Below are 21,587 nucleotides of genomic sequence, written 5' to 3' on the forward strand. Positions count from 1 at the left end.
TTTATCTGTTTTTCTCTCTATAATGTAAAGCCTATAATGCATAAGCCAATTGCTTTGTATGAGAAAATGACTGCAGATTTTCGCTTATACTGTCTTATTGCTCATTGTCATAAATTAAAATAAGGACTCCTGACAGCTGAGCGGGACTCTGCAAAATAGTGAAACTCTGACCAATGTGAGGAGAGTTTACTCTTACATGACTTGTTTTAGTTATTTTGATCCAGTCGGAAACTTTGCCATGTGAAAGCGCACCGCACCAAGAACAAAAATAAACAAAATTTTAATCACTGTTTTGAAAGAAAAAAAAAAAGAGTCAATCCACAGGTGTGAAAGCACCCTAAGTAATTACAAGTACCTAATTTTTGGCATCTCATTACGTAACTCAGATTACATATTACTTAATACCCAAAACTGCTCCTAAAAAACCAGAAGTTGCTGACACTTTAATTTTAGTATGTTATTGTACAACTGAAACATATATTGTGTAGGGGGCGGAGCTGTCTTCTTCTTCATCATTCCTTTGTAGCAAGAGGGGCGTGATTAAGAATTTTGTAGCAAACGGTCAAACTTTGAAGATTACCAAAACAAAAAAAAATTTCCAGTGGGTTAACTTGCACGAATGAATTGTTCACCTAAAGAGAATGTGCACTATAGCAAATTTTGATTTCACAGACTTAAATAATAAAACACAAAGACAGAATGTAAAAATACTAACTTTATTACTTAGTTTGTATTAAAACATATTACAACAGAACAAATTCACACCAATAATACCTCTCTTTCACTGAAAGAACTATAAACAGACACACCCACAGGATGAAGTACAGCATATTTCTGACATATCTAGACACAAATCAACTAACAAATGAAGGACAATGGCTCCTACTAAACATTCCTCTGCTCTTTTTGTGGTTTCAGCAGTTTTCCACCTATTGACGCGGCTCTCTCGACACACACCGGCACCCAGAAAAGCGCTACAAACTTCCAGGCTCATTAACATCAAAGTAAATCTGTGAAAGAGCTTGTTTTCTTTCTCCTCCTGCAGGCATCAGACAGTGTAAAAACAGCCTCAATGTCCTCGCAGTGGACCGTGTCATGCCAAACGTAAGACGGGAGGAAAAGTTAGAAGCCTGTTTTTTTTTTCTTTCCACTTTTTTTTTCTTTCTCCTTCAGGTTAATTATACCTGAAGGGAAATCCTTTTAAATGCTCTTTGGCAGCATGTAGCATTGGCAGCAGGATCAAACAGCCATTGAGTAAGATGCCTATAAATATAACACATTCATTTGTCTCCAATTCCCTCCTCCCACCCCGCCAGCTTTTTTGGCGTTTTCCTCCTTCTCAAAGCACGGCTCCTGAGGCTTTAACCCGCCTCATGTACACCGCAGAGTTCACATCTGGAACCAGATGGCTGAAGCCACTTCTGAAAGACGCAAGAAGTCGACCTGCAGACATGTAAAGGCAAAGAGAGCCCTTGGGTTAAACACGGCCCGTTTCCAAACAGACACAACAGTCATGCGCTCTGATGATTTATAATGGCGAACAGCGGTTTATTGAAGGGCCTGTTCATCGCATAGACATTTATTTGATGCTTCAGAGTTTTTTTTGTGCCGTGTTTTGACAAAGAGGGGTGGTTCTGCTGATTTATTACTGTCATTTTCCATATAAAACACATTTTTTTAAAATAACACACCATGAGTATCATACCTTTAATTGTTTTTTTTTTTTTTTTTTGGTCTACTGGGAAAGATATTTGTGTGCTGAGATTGTATTTGGAAGGAAGTTACATTTTATTTAAGCTGTGTTTGTTGCCTTTGTCTGAATTACACTGTAAAACTAAATAAATCTGTGTAGAATTATGCTAAACAAACACACAGTAAAACATTCTTTTAATTGGTATTTGTTGTTTATTGAAAAAAAGAGGAAAAAACAAGAGAAACAAAAAAATGAAAAACATTTAGTTAAAATTTTGTAGGTTGTAATCTATTTTGCTTGAATTTAATTGTATTATCTTTCAATATGTCTAATATTTAATTTATATAGTCATATATAGAAATATATTCATATTGCAATGTATATTGCAGAAAAACAAAATATCGCAATGTACAGCCCTAATATCCCAATCCGTCTCATTATGCACCAACGTTTATCCTTTTCATCATCCTGTTTCTCAGTATTTAACTGTGAATTGATTTTAATTAATGAATAAGTTAACACATTGCGTAATATAAGAATGTTCAGTGCATTTGCCTGTCTCTTTATAACTATTTTCAGAAGCCACCAATCTAGGTCAGAGGATACGGGGACCTTGAGTGGAACTGAGGGCTGAGGACTGGAATCAACTGTTCCTATTGTTATTTCTAGTAGTTAATACTATCTAAAATGTCTAAAGTGATTTTGTTTTTTTATGGTTAATTCTTTTAAAGTGATTCTACTTTTATTCAAGATAGACTTTGTATAGTAAGAATATAACTGCCTGAATGTAGATTATACCGGTTTTTAACCAGTTTTGATAAAGACGGCTGAGAGTACACTCAGCCTTGGATTAGAAGCAGATTGTACTTTAAGTGTGTGTGTTCTATTTGATTGTTGATCCGTTTCACAGGTCTGGAGTCAGCTCTAATCAGTCTAAGGGATGTCTGACGTTTATGCTTAAGATAATGTTCAGAATTGTACGCACGAACCCCACGTGGAAATTTTCCTAGTCTATCTGTGTTTGAACCAATCAGGTTAGAACACCTATATGTATGACGCAGTTAATGATGTTATGTGAGAGTATAATTGTTATTGATTGGTGATTGTAAGCAAAGCGGCCTAGGAACTCATTGTGAGTGTTGAAGCTGGCTTCTGCGAATGAAACTGCAGAATATCTTCAGTAAACTTGGTTTATTTATTTAAATCTCTGACTCCGGCTCTTCTTCATCTACCAGACTGGTCATTCTTTGGGTTAAACTGTAAACTATCCCTACAGTTTATATATATATATATATATATATATATATATATATATATATATATATATATATATATATATATATATATATATATATATATATATATACATACATACAGTTGAAGTCAGAATTATTAGCCCCCTGTTTATTAGCCCCCAATTTCTGTTTAACGAAGATTTATATTTAATATTTTTTTAACACATTTCTAAACATAATAGGTTTAATAACTCATTTCTAATAACTTTATTTTATCTTTGCCATGATGACAGTAAATATTATTTTACTAGATATTTTTCAAGACACCTCTATACAGCTTAAAGTGACATTTAGTTGGGGGCTAATAATTCTGACTAAGATAAAGTAAATCAGTAATTAGAAATGAGTTATTAAAAACTATTATGTTTAGAAATGTGTTTAAAAAATCTTCTCTCCGTTAAACAGAAATTGGGAAAAAATTAAACAAAGTAGCTAATAGTTCTGACTTCAGCTGTGTATTATATGCTTTTTTGTGGCACATTTTCACCAATGTATGTGCAAAGCCAAGTATGCAAATCAAAATCACTGACCTGTCCATGTAGTTTGGCTGCTGATAGAGAAGCTGGTGCAGTGTGTATGAGAGTTACAGATGAGCGCCGCTTCTCTGACGCTGTGAACCGACAACACACAACCCTGCTGTCTGTACGACGGCCAGCATCGGTATTCAACATTCACAACACTCCTCATTCCTTTCAGGACTGCATAATCTGCCAAAAGAAACAAAAAAAAAACATTCCAGGATCCACTCAACACCTATCTGTAAAATATTACCATGACTTAAAGCGAAAAAAAGTTTCCTCTCGCAGCAGAAGTGGCAGAATCTCATGTTACTAAATGTGTGTGCGACAACAAAAGACGTTCATGATGCTCTGCCAAAATCTCTAAACAGTGGAAAAGGAGTTTTACGAGAGCTGTTCGGACATACGATTTAAAGATTTTTTTGGGCCTCTTTGAATGCCTCTGTGCAGCTTTATAGTGGTCATGTGATTGATTTACGGGTGTCAAAGCTCACAGCGAGGGAGTGAGGGGTGCAAAACTGGCCCTTGAAGATAGATTGAGTTACACACGTTTTATGAGCGAAGTACATCTTCTTGAAGGTGCGGCTGGAGACACACTGCGTATATCTGGAATGCCGTCATGATTGAAGACAAATGTAATGGGAGCTGAAAAGTGTTAAAAGGGTCATGAACTGCCATTGTTGTTTATTTTGTACTTGTCTCCGAAGTCCACTACTGATCTCATCAAGAATTTAACATCATTTAGAAGTAATAGGCCCTGTTTTGATTATGACTGGATAATAATCTGCAGATGTAATATTTTCAGAAAGTTAAAAGTGTTAAACTTCTAAATAAATGCATGACGGTCTACAATAAGACGGCAACAAATTATTATTTTCATAATCGATTAATCTAGCAACTATTAGAGCGATTAAATTATTAATAATCGATTATTTCAATGACTAATCAGTGGCTTTTGATTGATTATTCAGCTTTTGCAACAAGTTAAAACCTCATAATGACATAAGCATGTCCAACTCTCAATTTATAGTGCAGTGTTAAGGCTGATTTATACTTAGGTGAACAATCGCACATTGTCAAATTTTCTCACAACTTAGCAATCAAGTTGTCTTTTACTCTAGAGCTACAGCGGTGTATCCAACACAATCTAACGGCAATTCATAACTTTTGCATAACAATTCGTAATCTCATTCATATAATTTTGTACAATTGGCTTATTCCCCATTGGGTTTAGGGGTGGGGTTTGGTGCAACACCTCTTTTTTAAAATTGTACTTTTCATAAGACTAAACTCATACAAATTCGAACGAATTAGCCACTAAACAATAATGCCCAAACTAGGGTCAAAGACAAATGGTAATGTTTGATTTGGCTCACCATACCACCTGAAAAGAGAGGGAGAATGATGGGGAGGTAGTTGGGGCAAATTCCTTTGACAGAGACCATTATTTATATTTTAACCACTTGTTTCTTAGTTGTATTGCTGAGTTACAAAAAGCCAATTAAAATAAATGTTTCAGTTAAATGTAAAAACTAATTAAAAGTAAATTAAATGTAAAATGTAAACGTGTTTGTCATCTGACAAAAAGCAATGGTGGGCAATTCAAGGCGAAAGCAGGAGCATGATGACTAGTGTTTTCAGCACTAAACAACATTGTGTTATAAATGAGATTTTTACAGTAATAAGTCCATTATAAAATGTAAAAAAAAAAATTACACTGCAGTATTTGGTTTGGTATATATTCAGCCAACATCCCTCAATCCAGTTTGGTTTTATAAAAAATTTGGCCACCCCTGCACTAAATTGACAAAACCCAAAATAGTTACGTTTCCTCGTGAGATCAGGCTGCTGTTTTGGTCAAATCATGATAATGAAGAAACTCCCGAGTGAAGAATATCTGTTGACAATCTTTTTTATTGTCAACCAATTCAACAAGCCCTAATAAAGGATCTTTCCAACCTTCAAATATGGATGCTGCTCTGATTTCGTTTAAAAACTTTAGGTTGAAATAGTTAGTAGTGAAGCAGTAATGAAAATGTAATAAAATCAGTACCTGACAATTGTGGCATTACTGATCCAAAACAGCTGACGACATTTAAAGTGCTGTTTACAATGTTTGCATGTTTTTATTTTAAAATACTTAAGTATTGTTATGATTAAACCTGACATCCATACTACTAAGGCATCTTCAACCTGTGAAAACTGAGCATTTTAAAAATACTAAAGACCCTTTTATTAGGAAACGCTGATGTTCCTTTCTATACAGACGGACTGACACATAGATTTTTGAAAATCCACAATCATTCTCTGTCTGGTCTTCCGGACTATTGCATATGTTTTCCTGATTAGTCAAGCCCCTCTCATGTGACCATTACATAACCACAGACAGCAAGTACAAATACGGGCACATGCCCAGTATGTATGAATGGTCCTGTATCATGTGTTTTAGGCTGTATAGTGTAGAGGGGGATTGTTTTTCTGAACTGCCTGCATGAGGAGTGTTTTTATTCTGAAACGGTATTTGAGAACAATAAGGCACTAGTGTAAACTGCACTTAAGTTTCAAATGCAATTTCAAACTGTGCCTCGCTTGTAATCAAATCTGTGGTAAAATGAATTAAACAAGGTGAACTAGTTTTTACTAACATGGACTGGAACTTGGTTTAAAAAAAGCTAACTCACTCTTTCATAATGGAGGGATCCTTTTCCACTTTTTTATTTGGTTTCTGTGAAGACCTGAGCTTGTCTCTCTCATTAAATACTAATTCATATGCAAATATGTGGGCGGAGCTAAACAGGCAATGTAGAAGCAGGCGTCGATCCTTTGTTTAGACACTCTATTACGTAATAAAGCTGTTTGGGCAGATTGGCTTCAACATAAGCTGGTTTAAAGCAAACAAACCTACAGGATATTTTAAACTACAAAGACATAGGGCTCTATTTTGACGCTATATCTATATCAGGGCGCAAACGCTTTCAGGGCGTATCAGAATGCATTTTTTCTAATTTAAGGACGGAAAAATCTGCTTTGTTTCTTAAAACAGCGACGCGCCAGCAGTGCCCCTCAAAACGACTTCCTTTTTAGACCAGAACGCCTATGGGCGCACATATGAGCGCAAATGCATTTGCTATTTAAACAACGTGGTGAAAAACAGCAAAATGACTCTTGCGTCCAGCTGAAACTAGCAAGTAACATTTGCGCCACGCCTTGCGCCGCATTGCGCCGGGTCTATGATAGGGCCTCAGAGTGTCAAAAGATCAAGGCAATATTTCTCAAGAATAAGAGGTATATTTCATGACTGAAATCAACGCATTACCTTTGGTTATTGATGTGGGTAAGTTCTCCAGGTGCAGTCCGGACTTGTATATATGTAAAATCTTCTCGAAGGCAATCAGGGTTTCATTAATGCTTTGCTTCAAATCTCCTGTGACAAGAATGTAAAATGAAGCTTGCATTACAAAGCAGCTTTTCCTGTGTCGAGTCGAGTTCATGGAGATGAAAACTCACCCGTGGCATTCATTATGTGGTGAATAAGAGGTTTCAGCAACGGGGGAGCCTGATGAGGCAGCAGGTAGGTGAAAAAATACCTGTAGGGGAAATATTTCATATAATTCATCCAGCAGAGTGGAGATTCATGCTGCGAGATCAATATACTACAACTGCTGCCCCGACACTCAGCAGGGTGGATAATTAATCATAACAGACACATGAGGGGAGACTTGAGACTCTTGTAACACAACTTTTTTTCATTATCTGTGGCTCAGACAATAAAAGTGCTCACCTGTAGGCATTGTAGAGGTTTCTCATCTCATTCAGACCCTTGCAAGTTTGGGACGGGGAGCATCGCAGGGTGAAGTTGCGGAGGGGAAACTGCAGCAGGCAGTCAGAGTCCTCTTGACAGACCGGTTCATGAATACTTGCATCATCCAAGTCTGTTAACTTGAGTTCTCCAGACACCATTACAAACTGTCGAGGCTGGAAATCCAGCAGGGCAACTGATCCCAGAGGTGAGACAGACAGGTATTGAAGGAGTCGCACCAAACCAAGACAGACCTGTGGGATAACACAATCAAAAGGAACTTTTTAATAAAATAATAAGACTATTTAGCTGTAATTGTCAGACAGTTCATCCTCACCTAGGAATTATAAGGTTCTATCTGCTTTCTGAATGATTTTGAGATATTGAGCTTCAAAGATTTTGCATTCCATATAGCAAACAGTATGTGTGTAACCAGGCCCGGCGCTACGGGTTTTTTTTTTACCCAGTTTTTATAAAGGCTTGTTCACTCAAAACTGAAAATTCTTTCTGTCATTAATTACAAACACTCCCGTTGTTTCAACCTTTAGAACACACATTTAAATATTTTAAAATATATGACATAGCAATTAAATTATGAAAAATTGTGGGGATAAAGTTATCCTATAGTCGAGAGATCCGGTCACAGCGCGTCCGCGTCAGGTAAGGTGTGCCCGTAAATAAAACGCGCACACAGCGATGGAGGCGCACTCAACTCACAAGGGAGAAAAGTGTGTGACATGAGATGAGCAGCTTAATTCATTACATGTTTTGGTTAACTAATTCTTTAAACACAACTCTTTTGAGCTCTAAAAGGAAGAAACGCAGAAGAAATTTGCTGTTAAATTAATTTTAGCAGAGACACAACTGCCAGTCATTTTCACATTAGTTATTCAGGAAGATATAGCCTAATCAAAATGTTTTAATAAAAATAAATCGTTCACTGCCCAGTCCCACAGTAGGCTACACTATAAATAATATTTAAATTAATTAATTATTATTATTATTAATATTATTACAATTAAGCTAAAATTGAGAAAACGCAGAACCCTTTGAATGTTTGCTTTTATTTTGACATTGCTAAAAAGCGCACTTTTACAGTTGTGTAGAGAAACATCCCATTATGCAGCAGCAGTCAAGGTATAACACTTAATAAATTCCTTTTGCGTTTAAAGATGATCGGCCTACGAAGTCAAGTTTGCAGTGCTATAAATGGAATATATTGCGGATATACCGAGAAACCTTTTACATGCTGCAGGTAGGCTCAATGATCATCTTTTAAAAATATCTAATTTAGACTGCTATTTGCTCATGCAAAAATAAACAACATAAAATATATTGTAAAGCTAGAAAGAGCTAAAATACAGTCAGCATATCGAGTTTGTTTTGACTTGTAGCTCATGGCCCTAAAATGAAAATAACCTGAAAACAAGTTATTAAAATAGGCTTAATAAATAAATAAAATGACGGGTAGGCCTAGCCTAATGGTTTATGATGGTTTACAAATGACAACCAGACAATATCACGAAAAAAACACACTTATGATAGCCTAAGATAAATCTTTATTTTTACATTTAAAATTATGAAAAAAGTTATATAGCCTGAGTTGTTATCGGTGCCATACTAATTTTCACGGTAATAACTGTAAATTTTGGAATCTTTTTAAGGTATTTTTCTGGCTACACTAATGCCTTTAAATGTAACTAAGTAATTGTTTCAAATGACATTAGATTGTAACATTTAGCTTTTCCCTAACACTGATGTTGGTTGGATAATAGGCTACGTGAAGCGGGATGACTCGGTTAAGCTGATTTCACTAGCCTATATTTATTTACCGGTTATATACGAATAGTCTGATCATGGGTCAGCTTGCATGTGTAGGCATAATTTGACGTCTTTACCTAAAACTTTAAACATTCATATGCCTGTTATTTTAAATAAAACGGAAATAAATAAGAAGAATAACATATGATTTAAAGCACTCGTTTGGCACTAAAGCAATGATCCGTCTGCATTAATAAGCGGTATCGTTGCATTAACGTCATTAATAAAATCAGTAAAAGCGAAACTGTGCATATTATTATCACTATTAAAACGTATATTACTGCCTTAGGTCAGTAACAAGGTAAAGTAATAATACATGTGAATAAATAGCCTAAATGAAAGAAACAAGGGAGACCAAAATCAGTCATCAGGTCTAGTGCCCCCCTATGGATTTAAAATGCCCCCTCAGTTCTGACATCCTGGCGCCGGGCCTGTGTGTAACATTTGTTTTTTACATAAAAAGTCTTAAAATGTAAACTTCTAAAAAAAAAAATCCCATAATGTAAATAAGTTGTCATTTAATAAGAATATGTCAATAACTCAATTTTGACAAAAATGTCAGATAGAACCTTATAACTCTAAGGTGATGTCATGTTAAGGATTTTATATACACATGTAGTATGATTATGTATATTTAAATTAAATAAAGAATAGTAATATACAATAATTGTACATAATTACATACTATACCATATTATTAATTACTATAATACGAATCTACTACTATTAATTATATATAATATTAATCTACTCCCTCCACAGTCTCCCTGGTAAGTTTAGAATCAATTATAAACTTTTGGTGTTTGCTTTTAATGCCGTCATTGACCTTGCTCCTACTTATTTATGCAAAATTTTGCACATTCACAAACCCAGCAGAGCTTTGCGATCTGCTGACCAACTTCTGCTTGAAGTCCCTCGGTCAAGATACAAGCACTGGGGTGACCGCTCTTTTGCAGCGGCAGGTCCTAAACTCTGGAATTCCCTTCCTACTGAGCTTCGTACAATCACTAACCTGGTACGTTTTAAAGCCAAGCTTAAGAAGCACTTGTTTAAATTGGCTTGTAATGCATAGCACTGACACTTCTTTATGTTGTAATGTTTGTTGTATTTATTGATATTTTTTCTACTGTTTTGCACTGTCTGCTTTTTTGTTGTGTTGTATAATTTGCTTTTTCTTGTGTAAGGTACTTTGGTCAGCCTTGGTTGTAGTAAAGTGCTTTATAAATAAAAGTTGATTGATTGATTGATTGATTAATTAATGGTAACACTATGAAATAAGGTTACATTTGTTCAAATTAGTTACCCACATAAGTTAACATCTTAGTTAACATTCATTTCAACATTAACAAACACAATTTTATGTGTAAATATTATAATAACACTAACAATAACAACGATTAAAAAGATTTTGCGAACTGTTAGTTAATGGATTAACTTGTGTTAACCAATGGACATTTATGTGAAGTGTTGCCACTCATTCATTCATTTTTCTTTGGCTTAGTTGCTTTATTCATCAGGGGTCACACAGCAGAATGAACTGCCAACTTTTTCAGCATATGTTTTAGACAGCGGATGCTCTTTTACCTCTGTTTTTGGAGAGCTGCTGTGGCTATACAGTGTATCCGAGAGTGAAGTTGAGAATGACTTCATATGTTTTTCAGTGTTACAGCACTGCAAGCCAGTACTGGGAAACTCCCATACACACTCACATTCACACACATACACTAACCCCTAAGCCACTGTGTATACAATTTTAATTTCATTGTATTCTAATTTGGTGGGTTTTTATCCTAAAAATTTTATCCAAAACTAATTTGAGAAACAAAACAATATTGTTAACTAAAATGTAAAATGTTAAAAATGTATTTGAAGTGCTTCTGTTATCTTCATTTGTAAATCATGTAAAATGAAACATTTATGTAAAATTAATTTAATTATTAGATTAACATTATCTTATTGCAATTTGGTGTTGATTTTGTGCACTTATATTTAGTTGTATACCTGAATCTCCACTGTACCATCAATAACATAATCTAATCTGTCTTAAAAGTATGTAAATATGAACCCTATTTTTGCAGCTAATTATTTTTATGACAGCTTTTTATACATGTAAATAATAATGTAACACTGAAAAACATATGAAGTCATGCTAAACTTTACTCTTGGATACACTATATAGCCACAGCAGCTCTCCAAAAGCAGAGGTGGATGAAACCAAACACCTTCTTGAATAACTCTCGACCACGTGTTAAGACTTTTCAGAGAAGGTAAGAATGTCAAAGAGACACTCGATTACAGCCCTTTAGCTTAAACACATTTGTCATCATCAAAAATCAAAGGCACACAATATCAACACCTGCTTATTGCACACCAACGTGAACATGAAACACTCCATGGTGTAGTGAAACTCAGTATCACCTCGCTCCCTCAAACAGTGCCAAGAACTGATCAGGGTAAAGAAGAGTAAAAGGATGGACATCTGAGACAGACATCTGTCCCCTCTGTACTATTTGATCAGGCTCAGTTGGTATGGAGATGGGGCTCCAGTTAATCCAGCTAAAGCTGAAGAATTTCATCCACCCCCACCTCAGGTATGCCCTGTGGGGGGACAGTGGGTGGGGAATCTCTGATTAACACTCCATAGGAGGCCTGGGGGTGGTGCTCTTACCCGAAAGCGCTCTTCCCAGGGGCTCTGCAGGAGCTGGATCATCTGAAGTGGCATCCCCTGCTCCAGAACTGCTGTGATGCCACCAACCAGGACGCTGTCCTGACATTGACCTTTCAGCTAGAAAGAGCACAACAAGATCAATTAGGGCACATATTAAACATTTTAACCTATGCATGTCTAATACTTTACATAACACAATGAGACAAACTGTAGGCTATTTTTACCTCTACAATATTAGGGTGCTGAAGTTTCTGCAATAACACAATCTCCTTCCTCAGCTTGAACGACACCAGCTCAAGGCATCCCTGGGAATCTTGGAAAACATCCAAGCATAATCTCATGTCAGTGCCTTGATGGTTTACAGATTTCAGTGCCACAAATAATCCGTTTGGCAGTGCTGCTTTTAACACTGTTTTGGTGTAACCTGAACCAAGAAAGTCAACAGCTTTCACGCCACCAAGTTCTTCACAACCAATGTCAGCTGCAGTTGGATTATCCAAACTAATTTTCCCATTAAATCCTTCTTGTTGTTGTATGTCTTCAAAAGTGATGTCCAGAAGCACAAGTTCTTGTTGTCTTTCCTGAAGTTGTTGGCGCAATGTGTCGCGCTGTGGAGCAGAACCATCTGGGCGGGCAGCATCACCAAAAGGCTCGTTCTCTTGGAGACCGAAGTGCCACTTTTTCACAATAAGCGTTAAAGACAAAAACAACAAAGCAAAGAGGACAAAAACGCAAAACGGACTTCTTTGGAAAGTCATGGCAAGTTTAAGTGTAGGTCCTTTCTGTGTACTGTCAAAGTACGACAACGTCTCTGTTCATACTTCACTCTGGCGCTTTGAGTACGTGCGTACTGTAATTTAGTGTAGTAAGTGTGAGCTGCGGTAACGCCCAGTGGGCGTGTCTTACTGCTCATGGCCAAATAATCACCTCCCACACAATGCAACCTCCATTAACACACACACACACAGATAAAAGAGCCTATGCGTTTTAATATACATATCATCAAAAGCTAAAACTTTTAAAATTAAACTGATAAAGTTCATGTTGAGGTGTGAATTGATTTCTCTCATTTTCTAAATAAATATGAATACATCAACTATTATAAACAATTTTTATTCAAATATAAATTGTTAATTAAACCCTAATTAACAAACCCTATTACATCGTTATTACTATTAATATGTATCCCAGATTGCTTATTCTTAATTCAATTCAATTCAGCTTTATTTGTATAGCGCTTTTACAATGTAGATTGTGTCAAAGCAGCTTCACATAAATGGTCATAGTAACTGGAACAGTGTAGTTAATTTTATTTTTTTGGGGTTAGGGTTGGGGTTAGGGTTAAGCCAGGTTTAGTTTCTTAAGCCAGTTTTGGCTAGATAACATTAATTTTAATTCGCCCTCTCTGATTCAGTTTGTCTCTTCATGTACTTCCGAGCGAAGTTATCACTTTTTTTTTACCAGAGAGCTTTGATCATCAAGTATAGAGATTAAATGCTAATAATTACTGTGTGGCTCTTTGCTGTTTTTACGACAGTCGCAAGACGGCGCCAAAGAGCAGCCTGTGTTAGAGAAGGATGACACGTAACGCTCGTACAAGTAATAAACATTTGAGTTATAAAATCATGTAAGTGGGGTAACAGTCTAGAGTCGATATATTGGGTTAATGGAGAATTTATTTATACACATGTATAATTAGATATTAGATGAGGATTAATTGGATTCAATCTCTGCAAGGTGAGAGATGCACCTACCTATCAATAGGTGGTGGCAAAGTGTCACAGGCGTCCCATGCACGTTCTTTTATTTCAACATAAAACATATTTCTATATATTAGGATGTAATGCTGTTTGCTCCATTAGTTATATGCAAAAACACACCTTACATGACCAAAATACACTGACATTTATTAAATTTCACAAAGCATACAATACAAATAAGCATAATTACTAGGTGATACAAGTGATCCCCTAAGACACATTACTCTTCATAAAAGAGGGTCTCATTAATTTAAGCGATTAAAAGAGGATACAATCCCAAAAGTAGGGTGACAAGGTGGCGCAGTGGGTTTGCATAATTGCCTCACAGCAAGAAGGTCGCTGGTTTGAGCCCTGGCTGGGTCAGTTGGCATTTCTGTGTAGAGTTTGCATGTTCTCCCAGTGTTGGTGTGGGTTTGCCCTGGGTCCTCCGGTTTCCCCAAAGGCATGCAATATACAGTAGGTGAACTGAATAAACTAAATTGGTCATTTGTGAATGGGTGTTTCTCAGTAATGGGTTGCAGCTGGAAGGGTATACCCTGCGTAAAACATGTGCTGAATAAGATAGGAGTCCATTTCGCTGTGGTGACACCAGATTAATAAAGGGACTATGCCAATAAGAAAATGAATGAATGAATCCCAAAGTTTCTAAAAAGACAGAGACTTAAAGTAAGAGTTGACCCAAAATGATATTTGCTCACTATTTACTCTCCTGTAAGTAGTTCCAAGTTTTTTTCATCTGCTGAAGATATTTGAAGAATGCTAAAAAATCTATAAGCATTGACTTGCATTGTAGAAAAAAAAAAACAAATACTACATAAAAGGTTACAGGTTTCTTCCAAGATATTTCAATTAATGTTCGACAGAAGAAAGAAACAGACAGGTTTGGAACATGTAAAGGGTGAGCGAGTAAATGTTTACAGAAAACTCCATTTTGGTTGTACTATCCCTTTAATGTGCATTGTATAGTGATCTATGACTGCAATATAATTTGAATACTATTAAACTATTGTTGCAATGATGTTCATAAACACAGAGAGTGACACTTACACAAATCCTATCCTCTTGGAAAGCATTACTTTGAAAGCAAACTTATTTTATAAAAACAACAGCACAGAAATGTTTTCAGCATACTGTTTCACACACATCTTTTGCCTTTGGGAGCTTTTTCTCACTGCTGTTTTATTAAGGAAATGTATCTTTCTGTCTCGATACACGCAGAGGAAATAAAACAACAACGTAGCTCACATCACTTCTCACTGGGTCAAATGTGCCTCTAGAGATTACTGAAACACTCATGATCTGAAGCAAACATGCCTGAATGGATAGCACTGGGAGTAAACACACATCATGTCAAAGCTGGTTAAGTTGAAGCATGTGATAGTCTTTTTCCAGAACTCTTTCTGCAGAGAATAGTGAGTCATAATAATGAATAATATATTAGTTCGGTGCTATTTAAATTTGTGATGAATCTCATTATAGGCATGTAACAGCTCATTTTTATAAATTGCTGTGTGAGATGTTCTCCTACAGCCCAGCTGGTGTTAAATATAAACTGTGAAAAATAATGTTGCCCCCCTCACATAACATTTGTATATATATATATATAAAAAATCTGAATTGCTGTATTTATTATATTTGTCTGCAATCAGTCTTTATGAACATTTGTAAATTAAAAAATATATATATATAGTCAGAATTATTTGCCCCCCTGAATTATTAGCACCCCTGTTTATATTTCCCTCCGATTTCTGTTTAACCGAGAGATTTTTTCAACACATTTCTAAACATAATAGTTTCAATAACTCATTTCTAATAACTGATTTATTTTATCTTTGCCATGATGACAGTAAATAATATTTGACTAGACATTTTTCAAGACACTTTTATACAGCTTAAAGTGACATTTAAAGGCTTAACTGGGTAATTAGGTTAGGATAGGGTAATTAGGCGAGTTATTGTATAGCGATAGTTTGTTCTGTTAAAAATTAAAAACTGCTTTTATTCTAGCCAAAAGACTTTCTCCAGAAGAAAAAAAGATTATAGGAAAAAACTGTGAAAATGTCCTTGCTCTTTTAAATTTGGGAAATATTTGAAAAAGAAAACGAAATTCAAACGAGGGCTAATAATTATGACTTCAACTGTATGCATGACATAATAATATATAATAATTATTTAATCAGTGTTCCATGAATGGTTGCCAAATTCGATATCTTCACATATTATGGGAATGGCCTAAAAGTGTACATTGGCAGGAGGTTAAAAGCGAGATTAGTAAAGTTTTAGCATACAACGTATTAAATGCACCCAGTTTTTTTTTTTTTTTTTTTTTTTTGCTTGATGGCTTCCCCCCTGATCAGTTCAGTAAGTCTCACCTATTTGCTCTACATATATTATTAATAACAGCTAGGAAGATAATTACAGTGAACTGGATGAAGACCTGTCAACCTACTTTGACAGAATGAACAAAAAGGCTGAATCAGATGTCCTTTGAATTTATTTTGTCTTTTTTAAATATTTCCCAAATGATATTTAGCAGAGCAAGGACATTTCCACAATATTTCCTATAAAAAAATATTCTGGAGAAAGTTTTATTTTTTTTATTTCGGCTAGAATAAAAGTAGTTTGTAATAAAAAAAATAAAAAAAAAACATTTTAAAGACAATATTATTAGACTCTGTGGACCCGGTACCGGGTCTGGGACGTCACTGACTTTCGCTTTAAGATTGAAAGGGCATTGTACCAGACCCCGTAAGTGGTTTCTTTTGAAAGTGTAGAATCTATATTTTATGCACATATGGATCACTTGTTTTATTTTATTGTACAAAAGTTATTTACACTGAAATACACAGTATTTTGGATACCCAAGCTGAACATTAACTTTCATATTTATAATATGGTTCATATGACACATGTAAAAGTTATAGCTCAAATGAAAGCTCTTGCTGGTGCTCATATGGTTCTAGCAGTCTTTTTACTGAATTATATTAACATATCAAATAGTTGTCGAATAAATCACGGTGTTTCCATGATGCAGAAGTGAAAACAATACATTCATGATCAATAAGCAGCCCCAAGATAGCACAGACAGCGGCCATCTCTTACCTTGTTCTGTGTGCTTCAGGGCCATTTCTCCTGTTTTTTTAAGGTGATGTGCATAAGTAATCCTTTTATATGTCTGACAAAATATTACTTCTCACAAATAAAGCTCTAAATAATCGAGCTCCTGTTTATCTAACCAACCTTCTGTCTCGCTACAATCCAACTCGCTCTTTAAGATCTCAAAACTCAGGGCTTCTGGTAGTACCTAGAATAGCAAAATCAAGTAAAGGAGGTCAAGCCTTCTCTTTCATGGCTCCTACACTCTGGAATAGCCTTCCTGATAACGCCCGAGGCTCAGACACACTCTCCCAGTTCAAAACTAGATTAAAGACCTATCTGTTTAGTAAAGCATACACTCAATGCATCACCTAGCGGGTTCCACACAGGCTTCTGCATCTTGCTTATATACACTATGAACAGCAGCTACGCTAATTATTCTCTTTATTCTCTATTGTCACCTGGGGACACACATCCCGAGGTCCTCAGATTATGCGGAGTCACTGATTGGATCCAAGACCAGCGACGAGATGATCCCAAGGTTTCTATATCCGGGACCAGGCCATATCCTGAGCTGCTGCTGCGCTGATGGTCGTGGGGAGTGGAGAACATGTGTCTGATTCCAGCGACGCTCCAGGGACAGACGAGTCTTCGCTGAGGCCATCTTCCAGCCTCCACCGCGGTGACTGAAGCTCTGCACAAGACTTTTGGCCAGCGGAGAAATTAAAATGGTCGTGCCCAACTGAGTCTGGTTCTCTCAAGGTTTTTTTTTTCACTCCCATCAGGTGAAGTTTTTTTTTCCCTCTCCGCTGTCGCCACAGACTCGCATGGTTCAGGATTGGTAGAGCTACACATCAATGAATTTGCTCTTCAGTGTTTGAACTCTCAGTAATGATTAAATCACACTGAACTGAGCTAAACTGAACTGAACTAAACTTAAACACTAAAAACTGAACTACACTGTTCCAGTTACTATGACCATTTATGTGAAGCTGCTTTGACACAATCTACATTGTAAAAGCGCTATACAAATAAAGCTGAAATGAATTGAATTGAACATGGTCCAAACAGAGTGAATTATGTTTGATCAAACAAAAGAATAGTGAAATATGAAAACAATGATCAATCCCTGTGGCTTGTACAGCACGTCTCATCAGTTGGAATGCAATAACTTTTGCATAGATTATGGTAGACACATTGTTCTTTTTTCCTATGATTACAGACATGTGCAGGAACCACCAAAATGAATTACAGCACGCTAGACCACACAGAACCTAAAATGTACACTTTCAAATGAGATTTTATTAAAAAAAAATACAAAAAGCGCCTCTTTTTTTAGGTGTTTATTATGACACAGACAACATATACAGGTATTTTAAACACTTTTACTGACATCATGCATGGCAAAGATCAAATAAATCAGTTATTACCAATGAGTTATTAAAACTATTATGTTAAGAAATGTGTTGAAAAAATCTTCTCTCCCTACACAGAAATTAGGGGGCTAATAATTCAGGGTATTTATTAATTCTGACTTTAACTGTATTGAGAAAATGACTGCAAATTTGCAGTTTAAATCAGATATTTTTAAACAGACCTGGGCATTAATCGAAACAGAATTACTTAATCTTTGAATGTAATGTTTTGTTTTTTTTATTTATTATTATGATTTATCGATTATTATTTTTATCTATTTGTTTAGTTTTTGTGAATGTAAACATTCAAGTAAATGTTATGTGTATATTATGTTTATTTAAAAAACTTTATATATTCATTCATTCATTCATTTTCTTGTCGGCTTAGTCCCTTTATTAATCAGGGGTCGCAACAGCGGAATGAACCATCTCTGGGAAACATCCACACACACACTCATACACTATGGACAATTTAGCCTACCCAATTCACCTGTACCGCATGTCTTTGGACTGTGGGTGAAACCAGAGCACCTGCAGGAAACCCACGCGAAGGCAGGGAGAACATGCAAACTTTACACAGAAACGCCAACTGAACCGAGGTTCGAACCAGCGACCCAGCGACCTTCTTGCTGTGAGGCAACAGCACTACCTACTGCGCCACTGCTTCGCCAAAAACTTTATATAGAATTATGAAATTATTATAAAATAGATTACTAAAATTATTAAATTATTAATAAATAATAATAATAATAAAAAATTCATCTAAATTAAGTGATACTCCCATTTAACAATACTGAAAAAAAACAAATGTACATATTTATCGATTAGTTTATATCAATAAACAAATTTTATGGGTTAAATTGTTATAACAACTCTAGAAGATTTGCTAATTTATTTATCTCTTTTCAGAATCTACTGTATTTTAGTGCTATAGCAAGTTTTATATTTATGTCATAGTTATAATCATTTATAATCTGTTAACATTTTTGAGCAGATCAATTTTCAATTTTAATATACAATAAAATTTCCCAAAAACGTAGTAAGCTAAAACTGTAAACAAGCTGTAAACCAGTTGTGTTCCAAATTTTACATCGATATCTTAATAAATTTGCATGATTTTGTTTAGGTGCCCCACCAAATATTTCTATTATTCATTCATTCATTATTTTTCTTTTCGGCTTAGTCCCTTTATTAATCCAGGGTCGCCACAGCGGAGTGAACTGCCAACTTATCCAGCATATTTTTACCCAGCGGATGCCCTTCCAGCCGCAACCCATCTCTGGGAAAATATTTCTATTAATTATGACAGTATTATGTATTACTGCAGGACCTTTAAAATAATTTTATGTGTAGTTTTTTTTTTTAACTTTATGTATATGTATTCACATAGCAAGTGGTTAATAAAATGAATACAATTAAAATAAATTTGTCAAATATGACCAAACATCTACAGAGATTTAATATTACAACTTTGGGGGCTTAAGCCCCTGATGTATTGTCAAAAGCCCCTGATCTTTTGGAATATGTTGCACTTAAATAAAAATAGGTTGTATAACATTTATTTTGTTATCAAAGTTCTGTCAATTAACACGTGTATATCACGCGTATTCATATCGGTACTCACACTTTCCTTATCATGCGTGTCGTCCATCTTATTAGCGCATGCATGATCCAATCCACAGGTGACGCTGTCACAAAAAACTAGGGTCCTAAAGATGCGGTCCTGAAAATGAAGCCACTCCAGTTGTGCAGGAACACCCTTCTCATGTGGTTTCAAACTTTTGTACGTTTCTTTCTTCTGTTGAACACTAATTGCCATATTTAGAAAAACCTGTAACCATTTATTTCCATAGTAGGAAAAACAAATACTATGGAAGTCAATGGTTACAGGTTTCCAGCTTTCTTTAAAATATTATCTTTACAGAAGATTGAAAGAAAAACGGAAGGTAGCGTAAATTACGGCAGGATTGTCAGTTTTGTGTGAAAGAAAACCTGTTTTTTGTCTTCTGCTGTTATTTACTCACTGTAAATGATATTTAGAAGCATTGCTGTAAACAAACAGGTGCCTGGCCAAAGTGACATTTTACATATAAATGTGCAATTTACCACATAGCATTCTCACAGTATGGAAAGTATTAATTACTATAGTGTTACTATGCTAATAACTATGTGAACATCCACATTCTGTTATTGTAAAATTACATTTGTGATCCAACAGGAATAGTGTTTTTGAAAATGACACAGTATTATGGTGACATTTGAATATGTATTTGATATAGGCTTAATATTGACATTGCCGTTTTATATTTCTAACATACAGGGCCATTGGAAAACCACAGAGATACAATGAAGATGGGAATCCTTGTTAGCATCAGGAGCATGATGAAGTTTAAGAGCCCTGTCAACTGTGCTGAATGTCTGCTGTCCTGGAAGAGGAGATGATGGTGCTCGACAATAGGAGACTTTATCAATGCATCTTCTGTGCTTTTGGATTATAGTATCTACTCAACCTGGAATACGATGACTAAATAGGTTTACATGGTAAATATTTGAAACAGATGCAGCTTTATGTGCTTGAAGTTCCTCTTGAAGATTTTTTTTTACTTTTCTTGAAACTTTTGTGAGTTTTTTTCTGTTCTGGAATCATCTGTGTCAACTGGGTAAAGGAACCCATTGTTAAGATTTGATGGTGCTTTTGATGATTTTAATATTCATTTATTAATTTTCCTTCAGCTCAGTCCCCTGTTTATCAGGGAGAGCCACAGCGGAATGAACCGTTCATTGTTTATATGCAAATATATTAGATGTTTAATGTTAATGAATGGGTTTGACCATTAAAAATGTGATTTCATAAGTTCAGATTATCTTTTGTAGAATTCAATTCAATTCAATTCAGCTTTATTTGTATAGCGCTTTTACAATGTAGATTGTGTCAAAGCAGCTTCACATAAATGGTCATAGTAACTGGAACAGTGTGGTTCAGGTTTTAGTGTTTAAGTTCAGTTCAGTTCAGTTTAGCTCAGTTCAGTGTGATTTAATCATTACTGAGAGTTCAAACACCGAAGAGCAAACTCATCGATGCGTAGCTCTACCAATCCTGAACCATGCGAGGCAGTGGCGACAGCGGAGAGGGAAAAAAAACTTCACCTGATGGGAGTGAAGAAAAAAAACCTTGAGAGAACCAGACTCAGTTGGGCACGACCATTTTAATTTCTCCGCTGGCCAAATGTCTTGTGCAGAACTTCATTCGCCGTGGTTTATGCTGGAAGAATGAAAGTATTCAGGTGACAACACTAAACAATGGTTAAAGTAACCGCACAAAAATACTCACATTTTATGCTGTTTTTTTTTATATATATATTTTTGCAGATATTTGGGATATATATTAAGTACACTTCAGCTCTATGTATTTTTGGCTGGAGATTTCCGCTCTCATTCACTTCCATTGATTTTTAGATGTTAAAAACTGTTTGTTATGATGCTTGATGTTGCAAACTGATATTTTCTTAATATATTATTCTG

The 21,587-nt window shown here is 35.5% G+C and overlaps 1 protein-coding gene across 1 annotated transcript; it reads right to left on the reverse strand.

The window, feature by feature from the left end:
* Positions 1 to 702: 702 nt before the first annotated feature.
* On the reverse strand, positions 703 to 12,626 carry pkdccb (protein kinase domain containing, cytoplasmic b). The gene is made up of 7 exons (XM_087290735.1): positions 12,019 to 12,626; positions 11,795 to 11,911; positions 7,288 to 7,559; positions 7,014 to 7,093; positions 6,823 to 6,930; positions 3,519 to 3,695; positions 703 to 1,443 (listed from the first exon to the last, which is right to left on the reverse strand). Exons 1-7 carry the CDS (start codon positions 12,550 to 12,552, stop codon positions 1,340 to 1,342), a joined length of 1,392 nt encoding a protein of 463 aa, XP_087146861.1. The 5' UTR covers positions 12,553 to 12,626; the 3' UTR covers positions 703 to 1,339.
* Between the last annotated feature and the right edge of the window lie 8,961 nt (positions 12,627 to 21,587).

The sequence above is a fragment of the Danio rerio genome, chromosome 17 (assembly GCF_052040795.2).
Source record: "Danio rerio strain M-AB ecotype USA chromosome 17, GRCz13ab, whole genome shotgun sequence".
NCBI classification, from domain to species: domain Eukaryota; kingdom Metazoa; phylum Chordata; class Actinopteri; order Cypriniformes; family Danionidae; genus Danio; species Danio rerio.